General features: G+C 34.5%; 1 protein-coding gene across 1 annotated transcript in view; it reads left to right on the top strand.

Moving 5' to 3' along the window:
* LOC149776284 (ubiquitin carboxyl-terminal hydrolase MINDY-3-like) overlaps positions 1 to 17033 on the top strand; it is a 43511-nt gene extending 26478 nt beyond the window's left edge. The window contains exons 7-12 of the mRNA XM_089942731.1: positions 1430 to 1500; positions 4799 to 4879; positions 9062 to 9134; positions 13485 to 13557; positions 15906 to 16068; positions 16415 to 17033. Coding sequence (XP_089798857.1) covers positions 1430 to 1500; positions 4799 to 4879; positions 9062 to 9134; positions 13485 to 13557; positions 15906 to 16068; positions 16415 to 16564 — 611 coding nt within the window. The 3' untranslated portion in view covers positions 16565 to 17033. The remainder of the gene's footprint in view (positions 1 to 1429; positions 1501 to 4798; positions 4880 to 9061; positions 9135 to 13484; positions 13558 to 15905; positions 16069 to 16414) is intronic.
* Positions 17034 to 25591: the final 8558 nt, after the last annotated feature.

Raw genomic sequence — 25591 nt, 5'->3', positions numbered from 1 at the left:
TGATGTACTGTTATAAATGACCACATGTACATATCTGGGTCTTTTTGCCTCTGAATTCAAGCACTGTAAAAATCAGCAGATTTTCCCACCCAGCTGCCAGTCAAAGCCTTTGATCTTGCCACCCAGCTATTGCAGCATGTTCTTTTGATGTACTCTTATACTGGTGAAATGTACATGGGTGGTGGCTTTCAGCCACTAAATTCTGTCATTGTAGATATCAGCTCAGCTAATTTGATCAATACATTTTCCCAATAAGCAGGTGGCTAAAGCAGGACTGGCAAGTCTTTGAATTTTGTTGCCCACCTATTATTTATGTATGGAGGACACTTGCCTAAGTGATTTTCTGCATCCCCAATAAAAAATTGGCATCCAAATATGCATTATTAAGCATTTCCGAGACCTCTGAGTTTTCACCAACATGAACTCTGCCAAAGATCCACTTCCTTGAATCAGTGCATTGCTGCCTCTTATGCCAGAATTTTTATCTTCCATAATGCTGTATTAGGGTTTTAAGTCCAACATTCCCATAGTCTGCTTGTTCAGACATGAGTATCTTGAATAAATATGAACGGCATATTGCCCATCGAATACTTACATCGGACTCACACTCAAAATCATACACTGGTATTTCCAATGACATTTTCCCAATGTCCAACACACCGATATACATGAATTTTTTTGTCATCTTAGCTATCACCAGCCAGTATTTGACAACTGAAAACGTCGTCTGAGGACAAACCCTGTTGTAATTCGACCATTTTGGTTTCCTGTATGGACCTTATTCAAAACATGCATTTGTAAAACTTTCATGATGAAAATGTGGTTACAACTACCATAAATGCTCCTTCCAGGGCTCAGTGAACCAATCAGATTTAGTTTAACAGCCATTCATGTCAAACCGAAGTGTCCAGCTATCTGGATACCGTATCGAGTGCTGCAAGACCGCTACTGGCAGTGCAAATTGCATTGCAAAATGTACTTTTAAAGTTAAAAGTTTAATAAAAAATTGCATACTGTGTAAAGCACATATTTTATATCCACAACATTGACGTAAGTTGTGGAATACATATCACTTCACTGCTTTAAGAGTACATGAATTCGTACAAATTACATGCACTCACGTGTACTGGCATCATTTTCTGACCCACTGTTTTATTCACATTGGACCACTAGGAGGGGGTTAGATGTAAATTTAAACACATATTTGTTGTTTTTCTTCTGACAACCCCACCAACGATTTCTCATTTTGTTAACACAACCCACAACAGAAGTGATTTTCCTAACCAACCTTCCATTGTCAGAATCAAAATAGTTTGAAACACAACCTCCTACAGAAGATTATTTTTGAAGTGCCATCCCCACAGGGGATATATGTTTTACTGGAACAGACATTAGGTTTAGTCCATTATTTTATATAATTTTCTTTCAGAACTTCATGGAATTCCAAGGCAGGCTGTGATAGGATTTTTAACATATATGGAACATTTACGGTACTGTGAGGTAGGTAATTTTATATCATTTCATGTATATACTCAACAGTGGAAGTGCATATAATGCTACCCTCTCATTATGTGGAAGTGAATATAATAACTGCTTTCCTTGTCTAAGTTTATATAATGTTGCCCTCTCATTATGTGGAAGTGAATATAATACCCACTTTCCTTGTGTAAGTTTATATAATGTTGCCCTCTCATTATGTGGAAGTGAATATAATACCCACTTTCCTTGTGTAAGTTTATATAATGTTGCCCTCTCATTATGGAAGTGCATATAGTCTTATTCTTGTCCGGCCATTCTTCTGTCTGCACTGTCTGTCACACCTAAGTTATATTTTGCCTTTGGGTCAAAAAATGTATGTACTGAAAAAGGGTTGGTGTAAATATATTTCTAGTTAGCATTATTCTCAAACTCAGGATCAAATTTTGACTCTGTACATTTAATTGAAATCAAGTTAGATTAATTTAAATCTGGTTCTTTTTCTTTTCCAAAGTACAAACACATAGATATCCCCCAAGTATCATATCAGAACTTCTAGTTTTGAGCTTTATTTACAGTTTTGTGTTCAGAAAGTATCAAGAATTCAGGGCAATAATGAATTTGACACATTATGATCATGCATAAATTAGGGTAAAAAATTATCTGTACGTGTCAACTGTAACTTACATTTTTGGTTCACATGTTCACCATATGGTCAGCTGATGTACCAGGTTTGATGACCATCCACCCAGGGTTTAAGAAAAAGATGGATGCGGAAGAGTATATAATTAGTGCGTTATGATAAGACTATTTCCCCTCATTTTATTTTTGATCATCAATTGACTTTAAAGAAAATTTTGGAAAAGTGTAAATAATGGTTTAGTACAAGATTGTAAGCCAGCTCATTTGGAATCAGAGGTCATCTTTGTTTTGGAGGGATTTCAATTATTATAGCCTTACTAATATTAGAAACAAATCATTAATCCACTGGCCTTTCTGAGCTTTTTTTTATGTCAAGGGAGGCAACTCAAATTATTGTAAATGATTAGAACTGGTTGTAGTTATCTCTTTGATATTGTAATACTGATTGTATTAACCAGAAACAATAGTACAGACTGATTTCAAAAGGAAATTATGTCACAGTGATTTGCAAATGTTTCAGCTGTGACATATACAGAAATGAAAATTTATTATAATAGTCAAACCTGTCAGTAAATAGCAATCACACATGATAAAGGCCAAACAGACCTTTTGTATAATGTTAACCTCCAAATGCAGCTTTGCTTTACAAACTTGGTTCTTGAATAAATACTATACACTGAATATTATTATTATTATTATTGTTATTATTATTATTTCAAGCAGTTTGCGTGATTTCCTATTCAAAGAGTTGATGGAAAAACTTACAATTTATAAATTCTCTTGGAACAGGATTTCATTCATAGATTATTTAAAATTTATGGTAAGGAGTTAGCTAAGCTACTTTTATATTGCAACAAGTTGGTTGTCTTAACAGTAATAGACATAGGCAAATATAGAAAGTGTCATGCCCACAACTAACAGGTGACCTTTGTTCACAGATCTGTGATGCATTTTAAGTTGAAATACTGCTGCCATCTTAAATTTACAGCTAGTTGAACAAAGGTTTTGTCTGCAGTTTTGTGTTCTTGCAGAATTTGGTATTGCATTCCTTGAAAAGTTTAAGCCAACATAATACCTTATACATAATAGTGGCTGCAGTGTTGGTCCATTATCTTTTATGGTATTAAAAAACTCATTCATACTGTTATTATGCTTTGGTTGTTTTACTTTGTTAATTGTCTGTTTATATTGATTATAGTCCATTTAACTGAAAGAATTGAGCATTGTGTAAATTATGCATTATAAAAATATTGGATGAACTTACCATGATTTTTATTTCCTGACTCTTGTTATGCAATAAGCATGGATAGAAATTGTTGAATATTGTTAATCTAAATTAAATGATAGTAGAATTAGGAATTAATTCTCAATGAATCAGCATAGGTGGAGGAGCTGTAAGAATAATGATTATGGCAACATTAAATTGCTAATCAATATTATGGCTTTATTCAAATTTTTTATGGAAAAGAGGGGTGACTAGCCAGTTTAAAGCCGCCAGACATTTACTCAAAAACAGTGAAAATAAGCAAGATAAGACATTTTTACAGATGATATGTCTTTACCTAAACAATGCATGTGTTAATAATTGAAAAAATGTTTCATTTGCATATTAGATATGCTTGAGTGAGCACTTTAAACAGGTAGAAACCTCTGGTTAGGAAACACCTGGCCAATGACTGCAAAATGCAAGTGACCATTAAATGAGTTACACTTATAGGGTATATTTGACAGCAAGAAATGGGAATGGTTCTTGAGTCTAGGTGACGATTATGACAAGTTTTACTGTATTTTTGTGACACTAAAAAGGACCATGAATTGTTATTTCTCAGGAGGTGTGTTCTTTGGATCTTATATTAATATTATAAGAGTTACTTCAACACTAAAAGTTACCAGTATTCTCATTACTTTGATTTCCTATCTCTGCAATGGCAGTTTTGTAGTTCTTATCAAACTCTGTTAGATCATATTGAGTTGGGATTTCCTCTCTCTTTAGCAGCAGTCTTGCAGTTGGGATTTCCTGTCTTGGCAGCAGCAGTTTATTATCAAATTAAGATCATTGTTGAGATAGAATTTAACTTTTTTCTGATTTTTGATGCACTCCTACATGTAAGGTATTTATCTGTGAGCTCAGCAGTGTCACAACAGAGGCTGAATTGCTACCTTTGATCTCTTTAGCTGATAGGATTATGTGTATTTGTTCTGAGAAATTCACAACTGTCATTGTCACAATTCGTCTAACTTACTAAAGCCTTTTTCTGAAGTTATGTATATTTATGTAAAGATTAAGTAACCTGACTGGAAATGTCATTTGCTAGTTGACTGAGACCACAGACATGTACAGAAATAATGTTTCAAATGATGAAAACATGTTGTAGGGAATAAATGAAACATACATTTTGTTATAATTGTCTGCATTTTGTTATGATAGTCTCTCCAGATTTGCTGGCAGTATTGTAAACACAGTGATAAGACATCAACTTTGCAATTTAACACTATTTGTTACAAAGTAAATATTTCGTGAGAGTGTACGAGGTCAAAAACTAAAGTTTATGTTGTAATGAATCTGTATTTTAGTTTTGTATGTAGTTCTGTTTGATTAAAGTATTTGCATGAATTTCATAAAATTAAAGTGTTTGCATGAATTTCATAAAACACATATTTCACATTGTTTTCCTTGCAGGTTGGTTGGTATTTGAAGAATCCAAAGTATCCCATTTGGCTTTTAGCCAGTGAAACACATATTACTGTTTTGTTTTCGAGGGTAAGTGTTGCTTTTTTGTGAACATGGTTGCTATTTTGCAATATTTTGTATTAAAATGAGGCTGCAGTACGGTAGTAATTCTAGAGATGAAATGAAGAAAGATAGCATTATCTCTCTCTGGCAGCTTTTAGTCTTGGTCATTTTGCCAAACATGAATTAAATAGGTTACCCCATTTTCTAATTTTTGTCTGAGAATATAAATTAGAAATTAGTCTATTTTCTATAAAGATGGCATCTCTTTTTTCTGTAAAGATATGTCTGTTTCATTCTTGAATTTTCATGTATGCTTATTCCATCAAGGCCTTAAGCAGGTTTGATAATGAGCGAAATTCACACATACTGATGCCATGCTGGGGGCCACATTTTTTATTTGATTTTGATGAAACTTGGAATATGTGGGCCAGTTGTTAATATATTTGACAAATTCAGTAATGAGTGAAATCCATGGATACTGTTTAGGTGATCTTGCATCTGATTGGCTGAACTTATTATGGAGGCCTTATTCTGATTTGATTTGATCAAACTTGGAATATATACTTATATCATCAATATCTTGGACTGTCTGTAATGAGCATAATATATGCATATTTATAAGGTTATTTAGTATGTGATTGGCTGAGATTGTTACCACTTAGGAAGCTATAATTCTGCTCTGACTTTGATCAAAATTGGAATATGGACTTGTATTATCAACATCATTGACAATTAAAAAAGAAAATGTGATCCATGTGTATTAATAATGTGATCTTGCATCTGATTGTCTGACCTTGTTACTGCTCTTGAAGCAATATTTATGATCTCTTGGGTTTATTATCATCAATGTCTATATGACATGGTTTATGAGTAAGAGACTGTGCATAATGATTATGCCTTTACCTCTAAAAAGAATTTTTACCCAGATATGGTAAACAGGTAAAATCAGCATGATCAAACATTTTGGAAGATAGTTCTTACAATAACATTTAAACCTGCTTAATAAAATGAGCAGCTGTAAGTAGGTGAGTGATATCAGGCCTATTTGGGCTTCTTGTTTTCAATACCTTATAGGTACAGTGGAACCCTGCTATAACGCGATAATAGGGATTTAAAAAATTGGATCACATTAATATCCGGGTCACATTAATGCAGGGTTTTAAAGTATTTTACTTTTTTCAGAGAACAAACTCATCGGCACATATGCATGTATTCATGTCTAATGTATATGATGAATAGAGTATCAACACCATTTACTATTGTGTCATCGTGGCATGCAGTTCATCCATAATGCATGTAATTCCATTGAAAAATTTACAATATGTAATAATTTTGTCCCAGATCATTGTGTCTGAATTCAACGTCTAATATACAGCATGAACAGAGTATTAACACCGTTTACTTACCATCTGATATTGTACTATCTGGGCTTGCAATTAATCCATAATACATGTAATTCCATTGCAAAAATTGCATCCATATTTAAACTATTCAATAATTTTGTCACACATCATTATGTTTCTGAATTCAGTGGGAAAAATTAACAGTAAGATTAGGTTAAGAAAGTCAAAGCATGTGTATGGTTCATTACATTTCCGGGTCTGTGAATGGTGTCTGTACAAATTTCATACTGCTAAAATTTTCTCATGTGTCTCCATGTACATTTATCCATTGCAAATTTCCAGTAATTAATGCTTGTACGCCTTTTCGTTTGAACAACTACAGCAATAATAATTAACAATCAGTACATGCTTTCAGCGTGCATATAACTTTTGTGAATATCGAAAGAAACGTGTGAAAACTACTATACTAATCATTGCGCAAAGTGCAGAGAATGACTAGTGTTTGTGAACTTGCTTTTCCATAACAGTAAAATATTTTTATGAAAAATAGGAAATTAATAACGAGTTTGTAAACAAACACCATACCCATATAAAACCAGAGAACAAAGTGCAGTAGGCTTGCAATGGTCACAAGTCACTTTTATAAAACAAATTTAAAGCTGAACTCTTGTACAGTTTCATACCCATTAAATCTCCAGCTAATAAAGCAGACATTATTTACTGGTCAACTGATTGTGACTAATAACATTGCCAAGCCCAGCAAACATGTTGGCGGCTTTCTTTTTTTATGTTTATTAAATTGTGAGACTCTTTTGTCAACCACCTCATTGTCTGCTTCTTGTTTGTGTATGCAGTTAAAGAAGAAACAATTGTTGGCTTTTGTTTGAGTAATGATTGTATACATAATTAATTGAAGACAATCACAAAGACAACTTACTGGCTTTATTCATGGATCAGTAATAAGTAACATTTGTGATAGTTTTATATTGGCATAACACTTCAAGAACCTGGTGAAATTGGTAAATTTCAGAAGCTACACCACGATCGTATTATATTAAAATTCATACGCTACCTCTTCCTCAAAATGATAATAAACATTTTACACTATTTCACATACTTAAAAAAAATTGTTTTCTGGTACGAGAAAAATACACGTACATGTATTTAATATTTCAGGAAACACCCCACGAACATATTATTCATATGCAGACTCTTCCCAAAAGTGATAATAACGTTTTACCCACTATTTCTCGTACTTAAAAAAAAAAACGTTCCCAGTACAAGAAAAATACAGGTACATGTAATTAAACATTCTGGAACCAACACCACAACCATATTATATACAAATTCATATGTGAACTCTTCCCCAAAGTGATAGTAGCCATTTTACACACTATTTCTTGTACTTGAAACAAAATCGCGGTAGGAGAAAAATACATGTACGTGTATTTAACATTTCTGGAACCATGCCACGATCGTATTATATACTAATTCATATGCGATCTCTTCCCCAAAATGATGATTAATTTTTTTTTACACTATTTCACGTACTTGGACCAAAAAATATTTTTCATCTGTGAATGAATATAGGAAATTTCGGGATCCACGCCATGACTGCGTTATATCCGAATTCGCGTTTCTGCGGGGCATGTTGTAGTGGGGTTGCACTGTAGTTCTAATTAATTCAAACGTAGTAATACATTGCTCAGTGTAAGTCTTCCTTTTTTGAGGTTTATGTATTTTACTGTGTGGCTTAATCCCTCCCATCTACATTATATATGGTGCTGAGTTGTATGTATAATGTCAGAGAAACATTCCCACTATCATTAGTGGTAGATTTGGGTTTTTGTTTTCTTTTTCGAACTTAGACTTTGATAACATTAAACAATTATGGACTTCATTGTCATTGATGCAAGGATTGCAGGCCTAGATGAGTATCATTTTCTGTGATAAATTGACGACCCTAGTGTCAATTAAAATCAAAAGTCAGTAATCATTCTGTTTATTCAAGTTGTATTCTAGATATGCAAATGAAATTGAGGGGTAGGTTCCCTTTATATTTGAGATAAATGAAAAGTTTTCTAAATGTTGAGGAAATTCAATAAGGTTTTCAAAAGTAGGGCTAGCAAAATATGATGCATGGATTTTTGTGCTTTTTGGTTAATAGTTAGGGACTGATTGTTGAGAATTATTGCAAATCTCACAATCAATTATCCCAGAAAAGATAATGTTCTTTACGTTTTATTTACAGATTTGTTTTCCCTAATTATCATTATGACAACACCTGGTGAAATTTAAGTTACCTTGCACAACAATACAACAAAAAATATGGAAACAACAATGCACAATACATTTTAACAAAAAGTATTAGTTTCAGAATGATTGGATTCATGTCAATTATAAAATTGGAAAATATTTCAATTTTAAATTTTCTGAAACAACATTCTCTTTGCCGGGTATTTGTTAGCATTAAAGCTTTTTTATTTACATGATAAGACAGAAGACAAAATGGAGAGACATACTGATAGATGGGCAGAGAAAAGACATAATGTCACTAATAATAATTGAAAAATGCTTTTGGTGTTCAGAATACACTACGTAGAACAAATATGATTATACATCATGTGACTGTATCACATGCATGTGAGAGTTACGTAATGTGTTAACAACAAATGTAGTTCTAGGTTTTTTAACTAATAAGCACATGGCAATGTAAATAATACTTGTTATTTAGAGCCATAATAAACTCTGAATTAATATTAACTATTTATACCTTGAATGCTTGACTGTTTTGTTCACATGCGATATTACCTGCCTTGGTAATATAAATTTATTTAATTTTCTTTATACTTTCTTTTTCGGTCAGGAAAAAAGTCTCGTTGTTAAAGAAACACCACAGTCTAGTGCTAGACAAGTTTTTCAAAGATTTGACCCAGAAGGTAAGTATTTCCTCCGTTCTGCTTGATGAATTTCATATGGTTCATTCATAGTGTTAAATAATTGGCAACTGTTGACTGGAGGAGTCAGACCTCTTTTGGCACTGAAGAAGTACACATATTTGAGGCTTTGTCAAAAGGTTTGTCAACTTGAAAGCAGAATGAGTACTGCCTTATTTATCAAGCACTGGCAGAAAACTTGTATGCGGTAAATGGGTACCCTATGGCTCTTTTTATTACCCGAGTAATTATGAACAATTGGGTAGCCAAGTACCAAGGTACCCATTGACAGTTTTAATGGGCTGCCAAGTGTGTGAGATGTTCCTGGAAATTTGGCCCCTCATTATAATGGTTGTCAACCCTGGAACATGCTACACCACATCATTATTTAGACAGTAAGACAGCGACCCAAAATCATAAATATGAGTGTCACTGACTTATATTGTAGGACTAATTGTTTCTCTGCTTTGTCTAATCAGAACTCTTATTCCAAAGTGATATCTGTCAATCTTGTTATTTAAACCTAGCAACTTTCTTGACTTCTTTATTTCATTATAGTTAAAATATGAACTGAAGTGTCATTTGTGAATGAAAATCATAATTTGTCCATTTGATCTTATAATTTTACACTCTTGTAATGTTTATTTCTTCATATTCTTGTTTATTCTCATTTGCTTGTGCATTAATGTATTTTGTGATTATGTTTGTGTCATTTCTTGTTTGTTCATTTATTCATTCATTCATTTTTATACTTGCTCTTTCACTTAACTCTTATGTCTGTTCTTTCATTAAAATATGATTATATTCCTTTTTTTAGATTCATGTTAATTTAATAGATGACTGGTGGAAACACAAATTGAGTTAATTAAATCATTAATGGCAGTCTAAATAATTAAATTGATGCTTCAGTTTTTGGAAAAAGAATTTGCCACTGAGAAAATGGCATACAATTTTATCTCAAAATATTTTCTTTCTTTAATTAAGAATTACTTTTAGAAGGCCACAAAATGGCTTGATGAATTTATTTATTTTTATATTAGTGTCGCTGGTCATAAACCAAAAGAGCTTATGGGCTAGCCTGCTGACTGTTGTTCAACATCCATCCATCTGTTGGCAAGTTATGTTATTCCTACTTCTCCTAAAGCACTTGTAGGATTGCCATCAAACTTTACTAACGAATTTATTCCAAGGTCTAGTTGGTACTAAATGAAAATGGTGATGCAAAAAGATTCACTAATGGCAACCACAGCAGTCATCTTGATGATCGTGTTATTGCTACTACTTAATGGTGGCTCGTATCAACATGGGGTTTCACTAAAAGATTTTTTATGTTGTCCAGTTGGTTCAACATGAAAATGGTGTTTGATCTAACAGATCCATCATAAAAATCTTGTTATTGCTACATCTCCTGAATGGAAAATCATATTTGCACATGATTTTCACGAGAAGGATTCTGAGGGCAAGTATGGCTAATATGGCAGCCATCTTGAAAATCTTGTTATTGCTACTTATCTCAAAAGGAAATTCATATTGACATGAGGTTTTCAACTGAAGACTAATTATGATATCTAGTTGGTCTTGATTAAAAAGATGCCAGTCTGGCAATCTTGGCAGCTGTGTTGAAAATCTTATCATTACTCCTCTAGAATTCATGGTCATATTGACATAGGGTTTGTACCAAATGACTTCATCTGGTATTTAGTTGGATCTAAATGAAAATGGTGCCCCACATACATCTAAAATGGCTGCCATAATGAACATATTGAAAATCTTGTCACTAATTTTCCTGAATTGATGGTCATATTGGACTGGATATTTTGCTATACGTCTATAGTACGTATATCTGGTTTGTCCTAAATTAACAAGAAATGGTCTTAACTTTAATTCCTGGAAGTTCTTTTCAGACAGTATCAGTCCTTTCAACTGACTATTGTTTTTTTAAACTATTTCTATAACATTCATTTTTATCTGTACAGATTAATATTGTACAATTTATTGTCACTTTACTGTTGAAATGTTTCTTAAGAATTTCTACATAAAATATCAGTGACACGATGGAAACAATTAGTCTCTGCAACTTTTCATTATGAGTGTGTAACAAGATAACCGGGTGGGATATTTCGGATTAACAACAGAACACGTTTTGACGACACAGATATATGGTTTAATGTGGCGATTTATATGAGTAGTGGATTATGAAGATGTGTGCGTATTTATAATCCAAATATTGGATCTATTTAACAAGAAACGCACAGTTTCAAAGATGGAAAAAATATACAAATAAATTTAGTTCAGTAACCCTAAAACACAGGATAAATGATTTCACAAATGATTCAATAATGGAAAGATGAATATAGTTCACTCAAATAGTAAACAATGTAAGTCTTTGCTCATAGTAAAAAAATGTATTCGCTCAGGTAGCGAAATTATGTCACTAAACAAGAACGGATATACAATCTATCCTTCCAGTCCTGAATAATACACTGGGTCTTACTAACCCAAAATTAGCATACAGCTAAAAATACATGTGTGGAGATGCACTCCGTCACCCGTGCACCTTATCCGCTCCACAGCTCCTCTGAATCAATTTCACAACCAATATAGACTCCGGACCCTCGGAATGCTATGATCACTTGAAATATTAGACCCTCCGGACACTTGAAATATTAGACCCTCCGGACCCCCTGGTCCTTTGACGGCTCTACAGCTGGGTCACCTTAGTCCCTCTGGACACTCCGGACGCTAGACATTAGACGCTCCGGCACCTTAAACGCTCCGGACACACGGACGTTTCTACCCTCTGACAACACCGGACACCCCGGACATTCCTACCATCAAAACACTCACACTCAGCTGAAAATATACCCGATACAGTGTACTACACTTGATACAGACATAACGTAAGGACGTTATACATGGTAAGTTAAAAAGATTATATTATTATGGCAATTACAAAACAGGTTCAATAGTAAACCTAACCCTGCTTGATAAGACAATAGTAAACAATTCTTTTAAAAAATGTAGCTTTACATTACCAATATAAATCCTGCACTACGTCGCAACAAGAATAAAAAATGCACGCATTATGGTATGTAAAGAAAACTATAACAAACATGCAAAGGTAAATATGGTAATACACTAGTTATCACATAAAACCCAAAAATTACCTACCCCTACAGCTGGAGTTGTGCGAATCCTTTTAGCAGGCCGCTTGCTGACAAAACCATTAGTATTGTAAAGGTCCTTTACATGTAGTAACGTATTTATACCTTTAGAATTTTCGTTATTCTTTATCAAAGGCACCTTGCACGTGTGGCACAGGACGAATCGTACTCACGATTTCGAAATACATAGACCATATTATAATCACCTTCGGGTATCGTTGTACAGAGAAAAGAAACGAAACCCGAGTACATGTATTTAATTAACAACATTTACACCATTCCGTGACAGAGTGGTCATGATATTCATCAGATGAAAGATGAAGATTTATTCAAATGTTCATTATTTCATTGATATGAGCTAAAATATTACTTTCCTACATTCACAGAAAATGTGGAAGTGAAAGCATAAATGAACATTTTTTTAAAAATGATCAAGTATCATTTTCAACACAAAGTTGCTGTTGTTGTGGGGTTTAATGCCATTTTTCAGCACACGATAGGCTATACATGGCAGCCAGTATTAGTGGTGGAGGAAGAACCCAGAAAGAACCACCTACCCACGAGAAGCTACTGGCAAGCTTTCTCACATATCCACATTGGCTGAATGCTAGACTCGAACCCACGCAGACAGAGGTGAGATGGCAGTGATCCGTAATGGAGAGCGCTTTAGACCACTCGGCCACTCAGGGCCCTTACAAAGTTGCAGGTTAAACATCATTTCTCTTCAGCTGCATCCACATTTGTGCCTCTCTCTTATTTGTCAATGGGAAGAATTTGGTGCCACACACTGAACCAGACTGAGCCACTTTATCGCAGTAACAGATCACCACAAAATATTGCCTCTTGGCACCAGTGATGTCACACACATTTAGCATGAAAAAGTAAAATATTTATGATCAAAGAGCTGATATAATGTAGGTTTTATATATGTGACTGTTGAATATATTGATTACTAAACAAGAGGAAATAAATTTCGTCCAGAATTATTCCCCCAGTCAAACTAAATGGGTATTCCCAGGTAGTTTGAATGAAGGTACTTGTACTGTGTTGACATAACCAGCAATTGTAAGAAATTATCATGATATCATTCCACACAACTGATATGCTTTGCAGATCATGTCTCCATTGAAAATGCGTGTATATTAATAATGATAATGAATGTTAATAATTTTGTTCTTTATTCTTGCAGGGAATGGTTTCATAAGCACATCCTTGCTGGGAGATTTAATGAGCACACTTGATCTTGTATCAGAGAAAGAGTAGTAAGTAACTTGCCCTGTCTTCAGGTAGATATTGGACTATCCCCCAAAAATACTATTTATAGAGACTGTGTTATTGTAAACCACAAAATATAAGCATCATTACATTTTAGCAGAACATTTTCAATATTGTAGCAGAGTAGAAACATTTTGTGATCTATTGACTGACAAACAACAATTCTTGTTGTGCCCCAGCAGGCACGATATGTTAGGAGTGCATCCACCACTTCATAAATCATCTCTCCATGGCTAAAACATATCTTGCTTTCTAAGATATCAGTGGAACTAGAGTTGTCTCCCCTTAGATGAAGAGCTTGATCTCAAATCCAGTCACTTGCCAGTTACTGCTTCTGCTCATGCTTGGAAGCGCTCTTCTTCTCGAGGCCTGGCTTAGTGATATAACACATGGCTTTGAAAGGCAGCTTCACAATGCAGTTGATATGGTCATTTATATTTGCATTGACATCTGTCAGATTTCATCCTGGGTTTCCACAAGACACATATTACTGTTTTTCACACTGAAGTCCCAGAGAAATTTAAACATTCCTCTGTATGTATAGACCAGAAATCCATCCATGACACTCCATTTTTTTGGAATATCTGTTGTTGGGTTTGGGACTTGTTTTGGTTTCAGCAATCCGAACACATCCTTGACACTTCCATTCGGACCTTGATGACAATCACACTAGTGTGTTATTCTTTCATATGGTGCTTGAACTTAACAGAGCCATTTGACACACCAGTACATAGGTGAGTCCATTCATTATTCTACAGTTTGCTGTTCTTTCCACAAGCACCTTTCTGCAATATCACAACAAAGTCTTTGTCAGATCACAACAACTTTCTTCCAGTCTTCATTTCCATGGCTAGATGAAAGGGGTCAGTAAACAGGCTGTCAGGGAGGCAAACATCTCACTTGATCAGTAACCAAAATCCAGCCCTTGTTTCTAAGGAGAGATCAGAGAAGCATTAAGGATCCCCTTGGGGCATGCTATACTGGAAACATATCTTTAAAGTCCTTTTCCTTAAGAACTCACTTTCATATGGTCAGTGATAAGACAGTGAGACAAAGATCTGTTTTACCTCATTTCTCTTCCCAGCAGCCACATTCTCTCCATAAAATGTTGTGTCACACTGATGCTGCCCCTTTCTAATATCCTGGTCAGCACAGAAGTGGTACCTAAAGTGAACCAGCTAGTCAGAAGAGGGAGATCTCACTTGTTCTTACTGACAGAAAAAGGGGTCCCGAGTGGCCGAGTGGTCTAAAGTGCTCTCGGTTATGGATCACTGCCATCTCACCTCTGTCTGCATGGGTTCGAGTCTAGGATTTGGCCAATGTGGATATGTGAGAAAGCTTGCCAGTAGCTTCTCGTGGGTCGATCGTTCTTCCCGGGTTCTTCCTCCACCATTAATACAGGCCGCCATGCAGAGCCTATCGTGTGCTGAAAAATGGCGTTAAACCCCACAACAACAACAACAACTGACAGAAAAAGAAAGAGACAACATTTCCACTCAGACTCTGTCATCCTGAATATGATTGGTGATGTACTCAGGCTAAAATATTAGGGCGGTTGCCATATTATCCCTGATTGACATAACCCAGGCCATGCAGTGGGGATTAGACATGACATTCTCTATCTTCTACATCAGATGTCTTAATCCTGAAGGGCTTAGTTTGACCTGGTTGGATATATATTAGTAGTGTAACAGGCTTCCTTTCTAGGTTATTGACAATCTTGTAACAACGCTTACTTTCGCTCTATTAGAGGCAGTGGGAATATAAAAAAATTAAACTGGAGACTAGTGACAGGGCCAACATCAGTATAAGGGGTGGTGCCTCCCTCATTCTCTTGTCTATTCTTCAAATCTATAATCAGATAATTTATTTTAAGGAGTAAACAATATTTGTTGGAGCAAAATGTATTTCTTTGATGGTAGTTAACCAGTGATAGTATGGGCACATTCTACCAAGCCCTCTGCACAATTATATCCCAGGAGGAGTAGCAGTGTAACAGGCTTCCTTGCAGTCCACTCCAGTAGTAACTGACCATTGATGAGATTTGGTGCTAGTCCCTCTATCATAACAAAAACCATTCTGGTCAGATTATCACTTTAACAACTAAGCAGCCTTGTAGTACATCTGTTGATGACACAGACCATGAACAAAATAAGTAGTTTGAAAGGGATGGATATGCTTGGCAGTGTATGTACTTCTAAAGTTTTTATGACTCCTCTGGTGTCCAGTGCAAAGAAGGCATTTTGACAAAAGACAAGACGATTGCTTCAAACACTGACGTAAGCCCTCTTTGAAGTAAAACTGTTGATATACCATTTTATATGTCCAATTTCAGTGTCAACATTATGAAGGAGAAACTAGATGCTGAAAACTTAGGCATTATCACATTATCCAGTTTTATGGAGGAGTTTTACCCAGGAGACACTCGACAAGAAGTACCAGAAGCGATCAAGTTGTATCATTATAATGGTATTCCCAGATCCTGTTTAAATAATAAGGTATGATTATGTCCTTGTTAATTGGATGCTCAGGATATAATTACTGTTTGAAACTTAGTATTGAGGTTCATAAGGTTTTTCAGTAAAAATTTACAGTATATACTAGCCTTTTTTTTATAAAGCACTCCCATGTTATAACACAGTAGATGGAATCCATATACCTAGCCATATTATGCAAAAGTTTTTAGAAAGTTAGTTTGGTACAGGGGTGGGTTCTGATAATTGTCATGATGATCATGAGGGCAGTGATGATGTGTTAATGGCATTGTTGATTGATTTGTTGTGGTGTTGGTTGTGATGACAATGTTAGATAAAACTAATATTTTAAATCTGCTTTACTTTTCAGTTAAAATATATATCAGGGACTGCAATACTACAGGATGAACTGGAAATTCAGATCATCACAGATGTTTCACCTATCAAGCTGTGTCTAATGACCAAATGGCCAACCATTGACTTGCAGTGGGAAGGCAATCACATACCTTCCTTAAATTGAGGATTGTCATACTTTCCTTAAATTGAGGATAGTCATATATGTATCCAGTGTTAACAAGGTGTATCACCTACTTTGTTACAAAGAATTTTTTTTTTAAACTGAAAGCACTGGAAAATAACAACATTAGAGCTCTTATTTCTTATCATGTATATTCTGATTTGGCATGGTCTGTATGTGCAGTAAGGATCTTTGGAAAGAAAGGCATGGTCATTACATGTTGTGAGGATCTTGGGAAAGAATGGCATGGTCATTGCATGCTGCGCGGATCTTGGGAAAGAATGACATGGTCATTACATGTTGCAAGGATCTTGGGGAAAAAATTGGCATGGTCAGTATGTGTTGTGAGGGTCTTGGGAAAGAATGGACTTATGACAAACTATTAGTTGGTCATCACTGTGTTGTAATGTTTAAGAAACAAATTGTTGTTGAAAAGATTTTTACATCTGTGCATTAAAGTTTGTGTTCAGTCTTCAGTCCATACTATTATATTTTATCAGAAGGAAAATAACAACATCCTTTCAACAAAGAAGTAAATCTGGATGGAATCGTAAAAGTTAATTGGAGAGGATGACATTTTCATTGTTAAACATCCACTATGACATCCATTAATCTCCATTTGTCTGTCAGGTCAACCATCTTTTTTTTGTTTTGTTTCCCACATCATAATTGTAGTTCCACACCAAACAACGTTGCAAGACTGTGTGGATATGTGACTTAAGAAAAAAATTAGCCTCCACACAATAACTTAAGTGGTCTCAGAAAAAACACTCATTCTCTCATCCTAACTGGGTAAAAGTTAGCTGGGCAACTCGACTTTGTTGGGCAAGTAGATGCATCTCATTAGTAAATCTGAGTTCATTTTCTACCCTTAACATGCACCCTAGATTCAGCATCACTTAGTGTGCATCAATTATAGATTACTATTATCTAATTTGCCTGCTTAGTGTCAGTCCGTAGCAAAGGAAGTTGACTTCATTCTTTACACAGGTACCCTGTTGATAACTGCTTTATACTGAAATGGGTAAAAATCATGAACATATGTGAAGATTAATACCTAGCTCTCAATTTATCATTGGTATTTGCATTTACAGTGACAGTTGTTGAGTAATTTTGTCATCTTTTGGATGTGGAGAAAGTTTCCCTTTTAGTGAGCTACAGTAAAACCTGTCATGAGCGACCTCTGCTATGAGCGACCACCTGTCATTTCCGACCACAATCGTAATGCACGGATCGATTTTACTATATAAACGCTCTGTTATGAACGACCACCTGCTGAACGCGACCAGCGACCGCGATTTCTTGGCAAAATATGCATTTTGACACTGCTATGAACGACCGCATCGCCAAAAAATCAAAACAGATTGACACCACTGACCTTAACTTAATCCTTTGTAAACACTAGAGCTCGGGATAAATGTAGTATGCAAACAAAGTGCACATTAAATAACACTATAGTTGAACAACCATATATCGGGATAAACACCTCTAACCATCATTTAATCCTTTGTAACAAAGACTGCATAAATAGCAAAGATTGCTCAAATAAAGTATTTAAAAATAATTTGTCTTGCTACAGTACCAGTTTTGTGAAATTTACAACTCCAGCGTATGGTGTCATTTGTAAACTGCAGTAAACCAGACTAAAGTACATGTCACTAACCGCCATTGTAGTGCCGAAGTCATGTGAATAGCCATTAAGAGTAACATCAAAGGGAGTAATGATGGATATACGCAGTCAATTTAGAGGTTTGTATTTTTTCTTTATCTTTATGAAAACTCACAAAACGCCGGTAGTCCTTATGTCCAAGTGAGAAATCGTTTGAAAGGGCTTCAGTGTTGGTTTGAGTACGTCGTTTGCTTTCCAGTTAATCCATAATGCCTGGAGGGTGAATGAGCTCATTGTCTTTAATACTAATAAGTGAGAATCATTTCCGGATTTTTTTAAAATTATTTTTTATTTCTTTTGTTAGTGTTTCACCAAGCCACAATCTGTTTACGTGGGTGCAGATGGTCGGAACATTTGTTTATCGAGCTATAACGCTGTTGATTTAAACTTCGTCTCAGAATAAATGTATTGTTTCCTGATGAGTTAATTATGTCTTTTGGTTTCATTCATTGGTACATAATATATATTTAGTCCACAATTCCCCAAAACCTGATCAAAACCGATAGTCTTTATAACGTCAACACTAATAACAACGGCAGAATCTCCGCTGAAAAAAAGAAAAAATTTAACACTGGAAGAAAGGATTAATGTCATTGAAAGAAATGAAAAAGGCGAGACCACTCGCAAAATAGCAGTCAGCTTAAGCGTCGGTAAAACGCAAGTTCAGAATGTAAACAAAGACAAGAAGTCCATTAGAAACGAATGGCAGAAAGGTGCACAAGCACAGAGGAAATATGCCACGGCACGACGGACAGTTTACGGAGATCTGAACGAGCGAGTATGGGAGTGGTTTTGTGTTGCAAGGAGTAAAAACATACCAGTAAGTGGAAAGTTGATTCAGGAAAAGGCAATAATTGAGATACATGTTCAGACTAAATAGCTGAGTAAAACATGTCAACAAAGAAATATAATGGATTTCTTTAAAAAAAACAAGTGAATAAGTGTATAAAATAAGATATATACATCATATTTTAACTGTTCATTTTTTGTACATATTAATGTGATGTTGAAATAAAAATTTTATTCTCGTTGTTTGATAGATGTATATCTTTATTATATAAAGATATTTTGAGAGGAATGCATGCAATATTTAACAAGATTCATGAATAAAGGATATGATACATGTACAGTGAGTATGGGTATTATTTATTTTTCAACAATGCTAACTATTGACTCTGAAAACCAGTCCATTTTCACACACCTCTTATGAGAGACCACCTGTCTTGAGAGACCGCTTTTGGTTGGCAGAAGGGGCGGTCTCTCATAACAGGTTTTACTGTATTACATATCTGTATGTATGTGTCAGTTTTAGTGACAGAATGTCATAATTTTGCAATTTTTCATCAGACAATGTTACGCTTGCCCCAGTATTTTCAAGATTGCTTAATAGATCTTTCTTAATGAGCATCAGCAGTACTGAGCAACAAATAGTGAGGTGAGTATAGTTCCAGTGACTGTCGATAATAATGGCATGTGAAGGGAGAGACTGGAGATGCACACCAGATGCTTTATTTGGCCATTTTAAAAAGTCTATAAAACAGAGTCATTCCACTTCAAGAGACAGAAAAATAACCAAGGTTACAGAAATATTTGTGAGAAGTTTACATCATCGTTATAAGATGTGAGTTGTATATCTTTCATTTAAAATAATAGCACACTGTTAGTGACGGCAATCTACATATCTTTAGACTAAAGTAAATTGAAAATATTTTGGCTTGTACTTATTTTCTGCTTGAGGTTATAGGCTATACTTGCCTGTTAAAAATTAAAACTTGTAAGAGAATGAGCATTTATAAAAACAGAATCTATTGTTTGCATTCCAATTCTGACTTTATATTATAGATAAATATTGATTTTTAAATGTCTCTTGCCCACATGTCACTAGCTGAATAGGTTTATTTGTCTTTTTAATAGTATCTTGTGATGATCATTATGTGTGTGTGTTTTTATGTATGTATGTGTGCATGTATGCAAATACAATTGTTTGCATTAAAGTCCAGATCATGGCTTTGCCATGTCTGAGATAAGGTTTTTATAATAAATTCAGTGGAACTAGAATAACTTAACCAGAGTATCTGAGAAACTTTAAACTGTGTGTATTTTGTTCTGCAGAATATCTGCATGATCAAGTTCTTGATTAGTTTTGTTAAAAGTTGCATCCAACAAGTGACCTGTCAAGACAAAAGGGAAAATAAACCTCTTTAAAAGTTTTAATAGTACAGAAGAATAAAAGGGAATATTCAGATTCTTGGGGAAAACGTCAGAAAGGGCAACTACTATGTTTAGTGGACATCATGTGTTGATTTGATTATGTCACATGGCACGAAAAATGGTTGTAATTGGGCCTTTGTGAATTTTGTTTAAATAAGGATTATGTCAAGTTGAGAGATGTGAAGAAGCCTTTAAGCTCCGTGGGGTTGGAAATTGCAGTTTGTGAAACTGTACTGCTGGTAATTAAGATTCAAATGAACTTTACCAACTTTTGACATAGCTGCCAAGTGTCCCATTTTTTCTGTATTTGTTCCATATTTTGGACCTGAATATGGGTGTGTTTTTTGGTTAAAAATCCATTTTTTTAATAAAAATATTAAATTAAAAATTTCCTTGCAACTTTCTGTTTAGAATGGGCACCTGTTTCCATTCTGAGGGTAAATGTATCACGTATATAAAAGGATAAGATTTCTAAAATATAATTAGTTCGTTCAAAATCGAGGCTATCATGCCATCCTTTAACAACGATATTGGATTGTGCAGATCTGTTGCAGCTATCAATGTATCTTATCTTCATAATATTCAATTTCTGGTCATGTTGAAAAGGAAAGCAGAAGATTCTGAATTTTCTCCAGCAAAGAAAAGAAAACAGAACTGGAAGGACAATTGTACCATCTTGTTTAGATTTTTGAAACCATCTAAGGGTTCCCACGCTACCAGGAAATCAGGAAAAAGTCTGGAGAAATGATAATTCTTTTTCTGACTGTGAAAAGACCTTGAATTTTGCAAATATTGATGAGAGTCTGGAAAAACCCAGGAATTTTCCTCCACAATGTGATGCCCAAAACAATTACGTAATTGAGTCGTAACTGAACTGATCGTGGGTTTAATTTATCGATTTCTAACCAGAATATTAGGAGGTTGCAGTATGGATCATTTGGGTGCTTGCCATAAATATATTTTGTTTCCCAGACAGTTCGATATCTGTAATTTTTTTAATGGAAGGTATGAAAACGAGTCTAGCATCACAAGAGGCCAACATGGTGGCGTTAAAGAATGGCCCCTTAGCGGATGGGCTAGCAAACTTGAACGTTGTTAAATCAAGTTATACCTGCATGAAATCAATATGAAAATTATTTATTTTCTCAGAAATTGCGAGAGTATTAAAATCGTTATGTTTGTAATCTGCTGAAAGATGATGAAACTAATGCGTTGATGAAATTAGAGCTGGTACTAGCGATTTTTGTAGCATGTCGCACGAGCACACAGAATCTCACAACTGTCATTTTCATATATTTTACCAAAAAAACATTAAATGAAAGCCGTATACTGATTGTAATAAAAATACAAAAACGAAAGTGCACAAAACTCTATATTTATTCCGAGACCAACTTAGGACTTTTGTTGTATCACATGATTACTACGTTGACATGTGCTCTCTCACGTAGGGAGCATACGAAGCAGGTAACCAGAATACTCTGCTTGACGAATCAGACTGGTTTCTTGTAGTTGTTCTCTAAATAAATATGTTGAGAATTATGTTGATATAACCTAGCTTAAATTTGCTAGGCCCACTGGTAAGCTCTCTTACAATGGCAGCAGATTCCAAATTTGATATGTAACTGCTCTGAACCCACACTCCATCCAAAATGACCAAATCCGAAAAATGGGGTTGGAATATTCGGCGGAAACCCAGATTAGAAAACATTCAAATCTCTGAGCTGAACTTTGGTGCGAAACTATTACACATGTAGCTTGAAGCATTGGTTTCAGCTCTTAAGTAGAACACCAGAGAAATGGGAATTAAGAAACGATAATAGCCCATGTATCAATACAGGTTTGAGGACTGGTTTTTTGAACTACAAGAAGACAAGTTGATTTTACAGAAAATTCAGTCCTTGTTTATACAACAGTATATAATTTTGAAGGTCTTTTGTCAAAATTTAAAATGACCCTTTTGTCTTTAAATGATGGAATTTTTAATTAAATTGTCTTAAGGAATTTTGGTTGGTTGAACAATCTTGAGATTTTATTGGCACACATTATTTTAGGGTTAAACTTTTTTCGTAACAAGATGAGATTCTAAAACTTTTCATTTATTGGAGTTTTTTCATACTGTGATAGGAAATGTATACTGTGCACATATATTGCTCTAGAATTCTTTGGAATTAAAGGTTTGAAAGTAAACAAAATAATTTATGCTCATTATGTTGTTTCCATGTAGCAACATAATGCAGGTCAGCAAATTAAAGTTAGAATTTGTATTCTGTACATTGAAATGGCTTTAAATGCCAATTTATGGGAATGTAGTCAAATTTGTTTTGTTTTGACTCATTTTGTGGTTTTGTACATGATCATCTTTTCTGACATAAATGTTTTGGACAGTTTTGAAAGAGAAACATCTTCAGATTTGGAAAATGTATGTTTTATAATCCAAAATGTTCTTTAATTCCATACTGTAATAGTCATATGTTAACCTTGAAAAAATTAATTTCATCCTGGAAAAGACCTGGAAATTTATATTTAGAAAAGTGTTGGAACCATGCATCTAGTAAAGAAGAAAACCTTGCATTTTGCAAATTGTGTAATTGTGATTTCGCTATTGGGCATGGAGACACCCTGACATAAAACAGCATGAAAAAGCTAATAAACATCAGCTTGCTGCTTCATCAACAACAACTCAGACTGAATTTGTGATGTTTATAAATGCCAGAGAGAAACTTGATGTAATTCGATCGAAGTTCATTTTACTCTATGTCTTCTAGAAATGAACCTTCCTTTGTTACTAGTGTTGCTGGCGATTTATTTCACACATTTTTGTACAGTCATTAAAATCGCAAATATTATATGTGTGCTGAAAGGAAAACAGCTCAGTAAAAGAATCGCACTGAATTCAGATCATCATTGACAGATGTAACACTGGAATCAATAATGATTGAAAAAACAAGGTGTGGAATAGGCTTCTGTAAACTGTGTCTGAGTGTGTTGCAATCTTGCACTTTCTGACTGGGAACCCAAATAGAACAGGCTGTCTGTTCAGAAGGTGCAAAAGTGCAACACATGCATCTTTGACATTAAATAATTAAGTCACTGTCCTACATTACAGATGGTTGTAGATATTTATAAATAGTTCTGTATGCATTAAAATTTTAAAAATCAGCTTGTATTTCAGAAAATCAGTATTTTTGTCATAAGAAGTCTGTATTATTGTACTCTGGGGTTGGCAGCTATGTTTTGAGTTTAACACAATGTTTACTGATGCTGTATCAGTCTTGAATCACACTTTTGGACTTTTAAATGCATGTTTTCCAGCTTGACAAAAGTAGTACATGATATCTTGTTATACCTTAATGAAAACTCATCCAGCTTATGAAAACAAAATCAGCTGCCTTACTGAGAAGGTTTTATTACAGTTGGCAGGCCTGCATTGTAATCTATTTATAAAATGCATTTTTATTTGATGTCCTGACTTAGAAGCATTTCAGTTTATTTGGCCAATCAAAATACTTCCCGTTAGAGTCTTTCATGTGCAAGTTAATGACATTTTGCTTTGTGAAATGCAATTACATACTTATATAAATATCTGCTGACATCTTTTTCTTTGGCTTGACATCATATTAATAAAGCTACCTTGCCTAGAAAATACTTGTGATCTGAGACAAGCATCACATTGTCTCACCAGACAGAAATCGTAAAACTGGGACATAATCAGTCTCTTAACTTATCCCATATTGAACTCTTAATGACTTGTCATAGCTCTTTTTGAAAAAGGAAGGACAAGGTGCTATAAAGGCTGATTTTGGCCTCCAATCGGACTCCTATGAAACATGTCGATAACAGAGGTCCCTCTGTCTTTCCAAAATATATAATTCTTATCTAAGATCACTTTTAATAAAGAAAATCAACTATTAAAAAGCCAATGGTTTTCTCCGCCATTGTGGAACCTGTTTTTATGGATTATGTCCATTATGGCTAATACACCCCTATAAAGCTGACTGCTGAAAGAGATACATTTGAAATTCTGCATTGCACATATTGTGCCTTATATTCAATAATTGTATGTAAAAATTATGCCTCCAACACCTATTTTCATTTTCATTGAATATGCTTTTGTTTATGTTTAACAATGACAGAGTGTATCAATATCAAGACTTAATGGCCAAGAATAATATGTATGCTACCTTACCATAAATAAACACCCAAAAGCCATGCTTTTGTGTAGTAACAATGGCCTTTTATGTTGCTACAGCGTATAAATAAGAAATAAAATTTTCAGAACATCAGCAATCAAAGCAGTTTTGTGTGTGTATTAACAGGAAAGCTAAATTAAACTTTTTTAAAATTACCAATTCAATAAAATTCTTCCTTATATTGATCAATAATTACAAAAGTTAGATTCGCTTTCTTTACAAATGTACAAGATAGATTTCATTACCAGTATCTGTAAGACATGCCACACGCGATGCACTTGTGTTTCTGTCTAGTATGGTTTTGTTACAGATTGAGGATATCAGTTTTGATACATTCATTGTGAAGACGATGAATGGACATATTTTGCAGTACATTGACCTACAGAATGAAGAAGCAGAGGAAAATAAAACAGACAGATTTTATAAATGTACTTCACATCCCTCCATTATTTCATCAATGTTATTATTGTCACTTAACTGAATAGAAGTGATCAAAAATATCAACCCCCCAAACACTTTGAAAAAATATTCTTTCACTTATGTATAGAAGCAAAAGGAACCTATTATATCCATTGTATTAATTGAGTAATTCTTCAAGTAAAAGAAGGAAAAGAAATACAGGCCTCAATGAAAATCTCACCCCTGAAAATAAAATAAGAACAAGCTTTGAATACAAATATGTACATCAATTGTTCGATGTTCAATTCAATGATGAATCAAGGTAATGGGCAAACTTAAAAGTAAAAAAATTGGGAATCCATGAAGAAGATAAATTAATAAATGCACGCAGGGACACACTGAACCCTGGGAAAATACTGAAGATATGTTCCAAAAAGGATCATCACCACCACATTTTTCTACATTCACATTGCTTATATCTCTCTCTGACCTAAAATTGGTGCACACACATCTCATGTGACAATTATCCTTGCTCATTAATATCTGTATAGTAATATATTT

The sequence above is a fragment of the Sinohyriopsis cumingii genome, chromosome 18, assembly GCF_028554795.1.
Source record: "Sinohyriopsis cumingii isolate HCF-2022 chromosome 18, ASM2855479v2, whole genome shotgun sequence".
Classification (NCBI taxonomy): domain Eukaryota; kingdom Metazoa; phylum Mollusca; class Bivalvia; order Unionida; family Unionidae; genus Sinohyriopsis; species Sinohyriopsis cumingii.
This window is presented reverse-complemented; position numbering and strand designations above follow the sequence as displayed.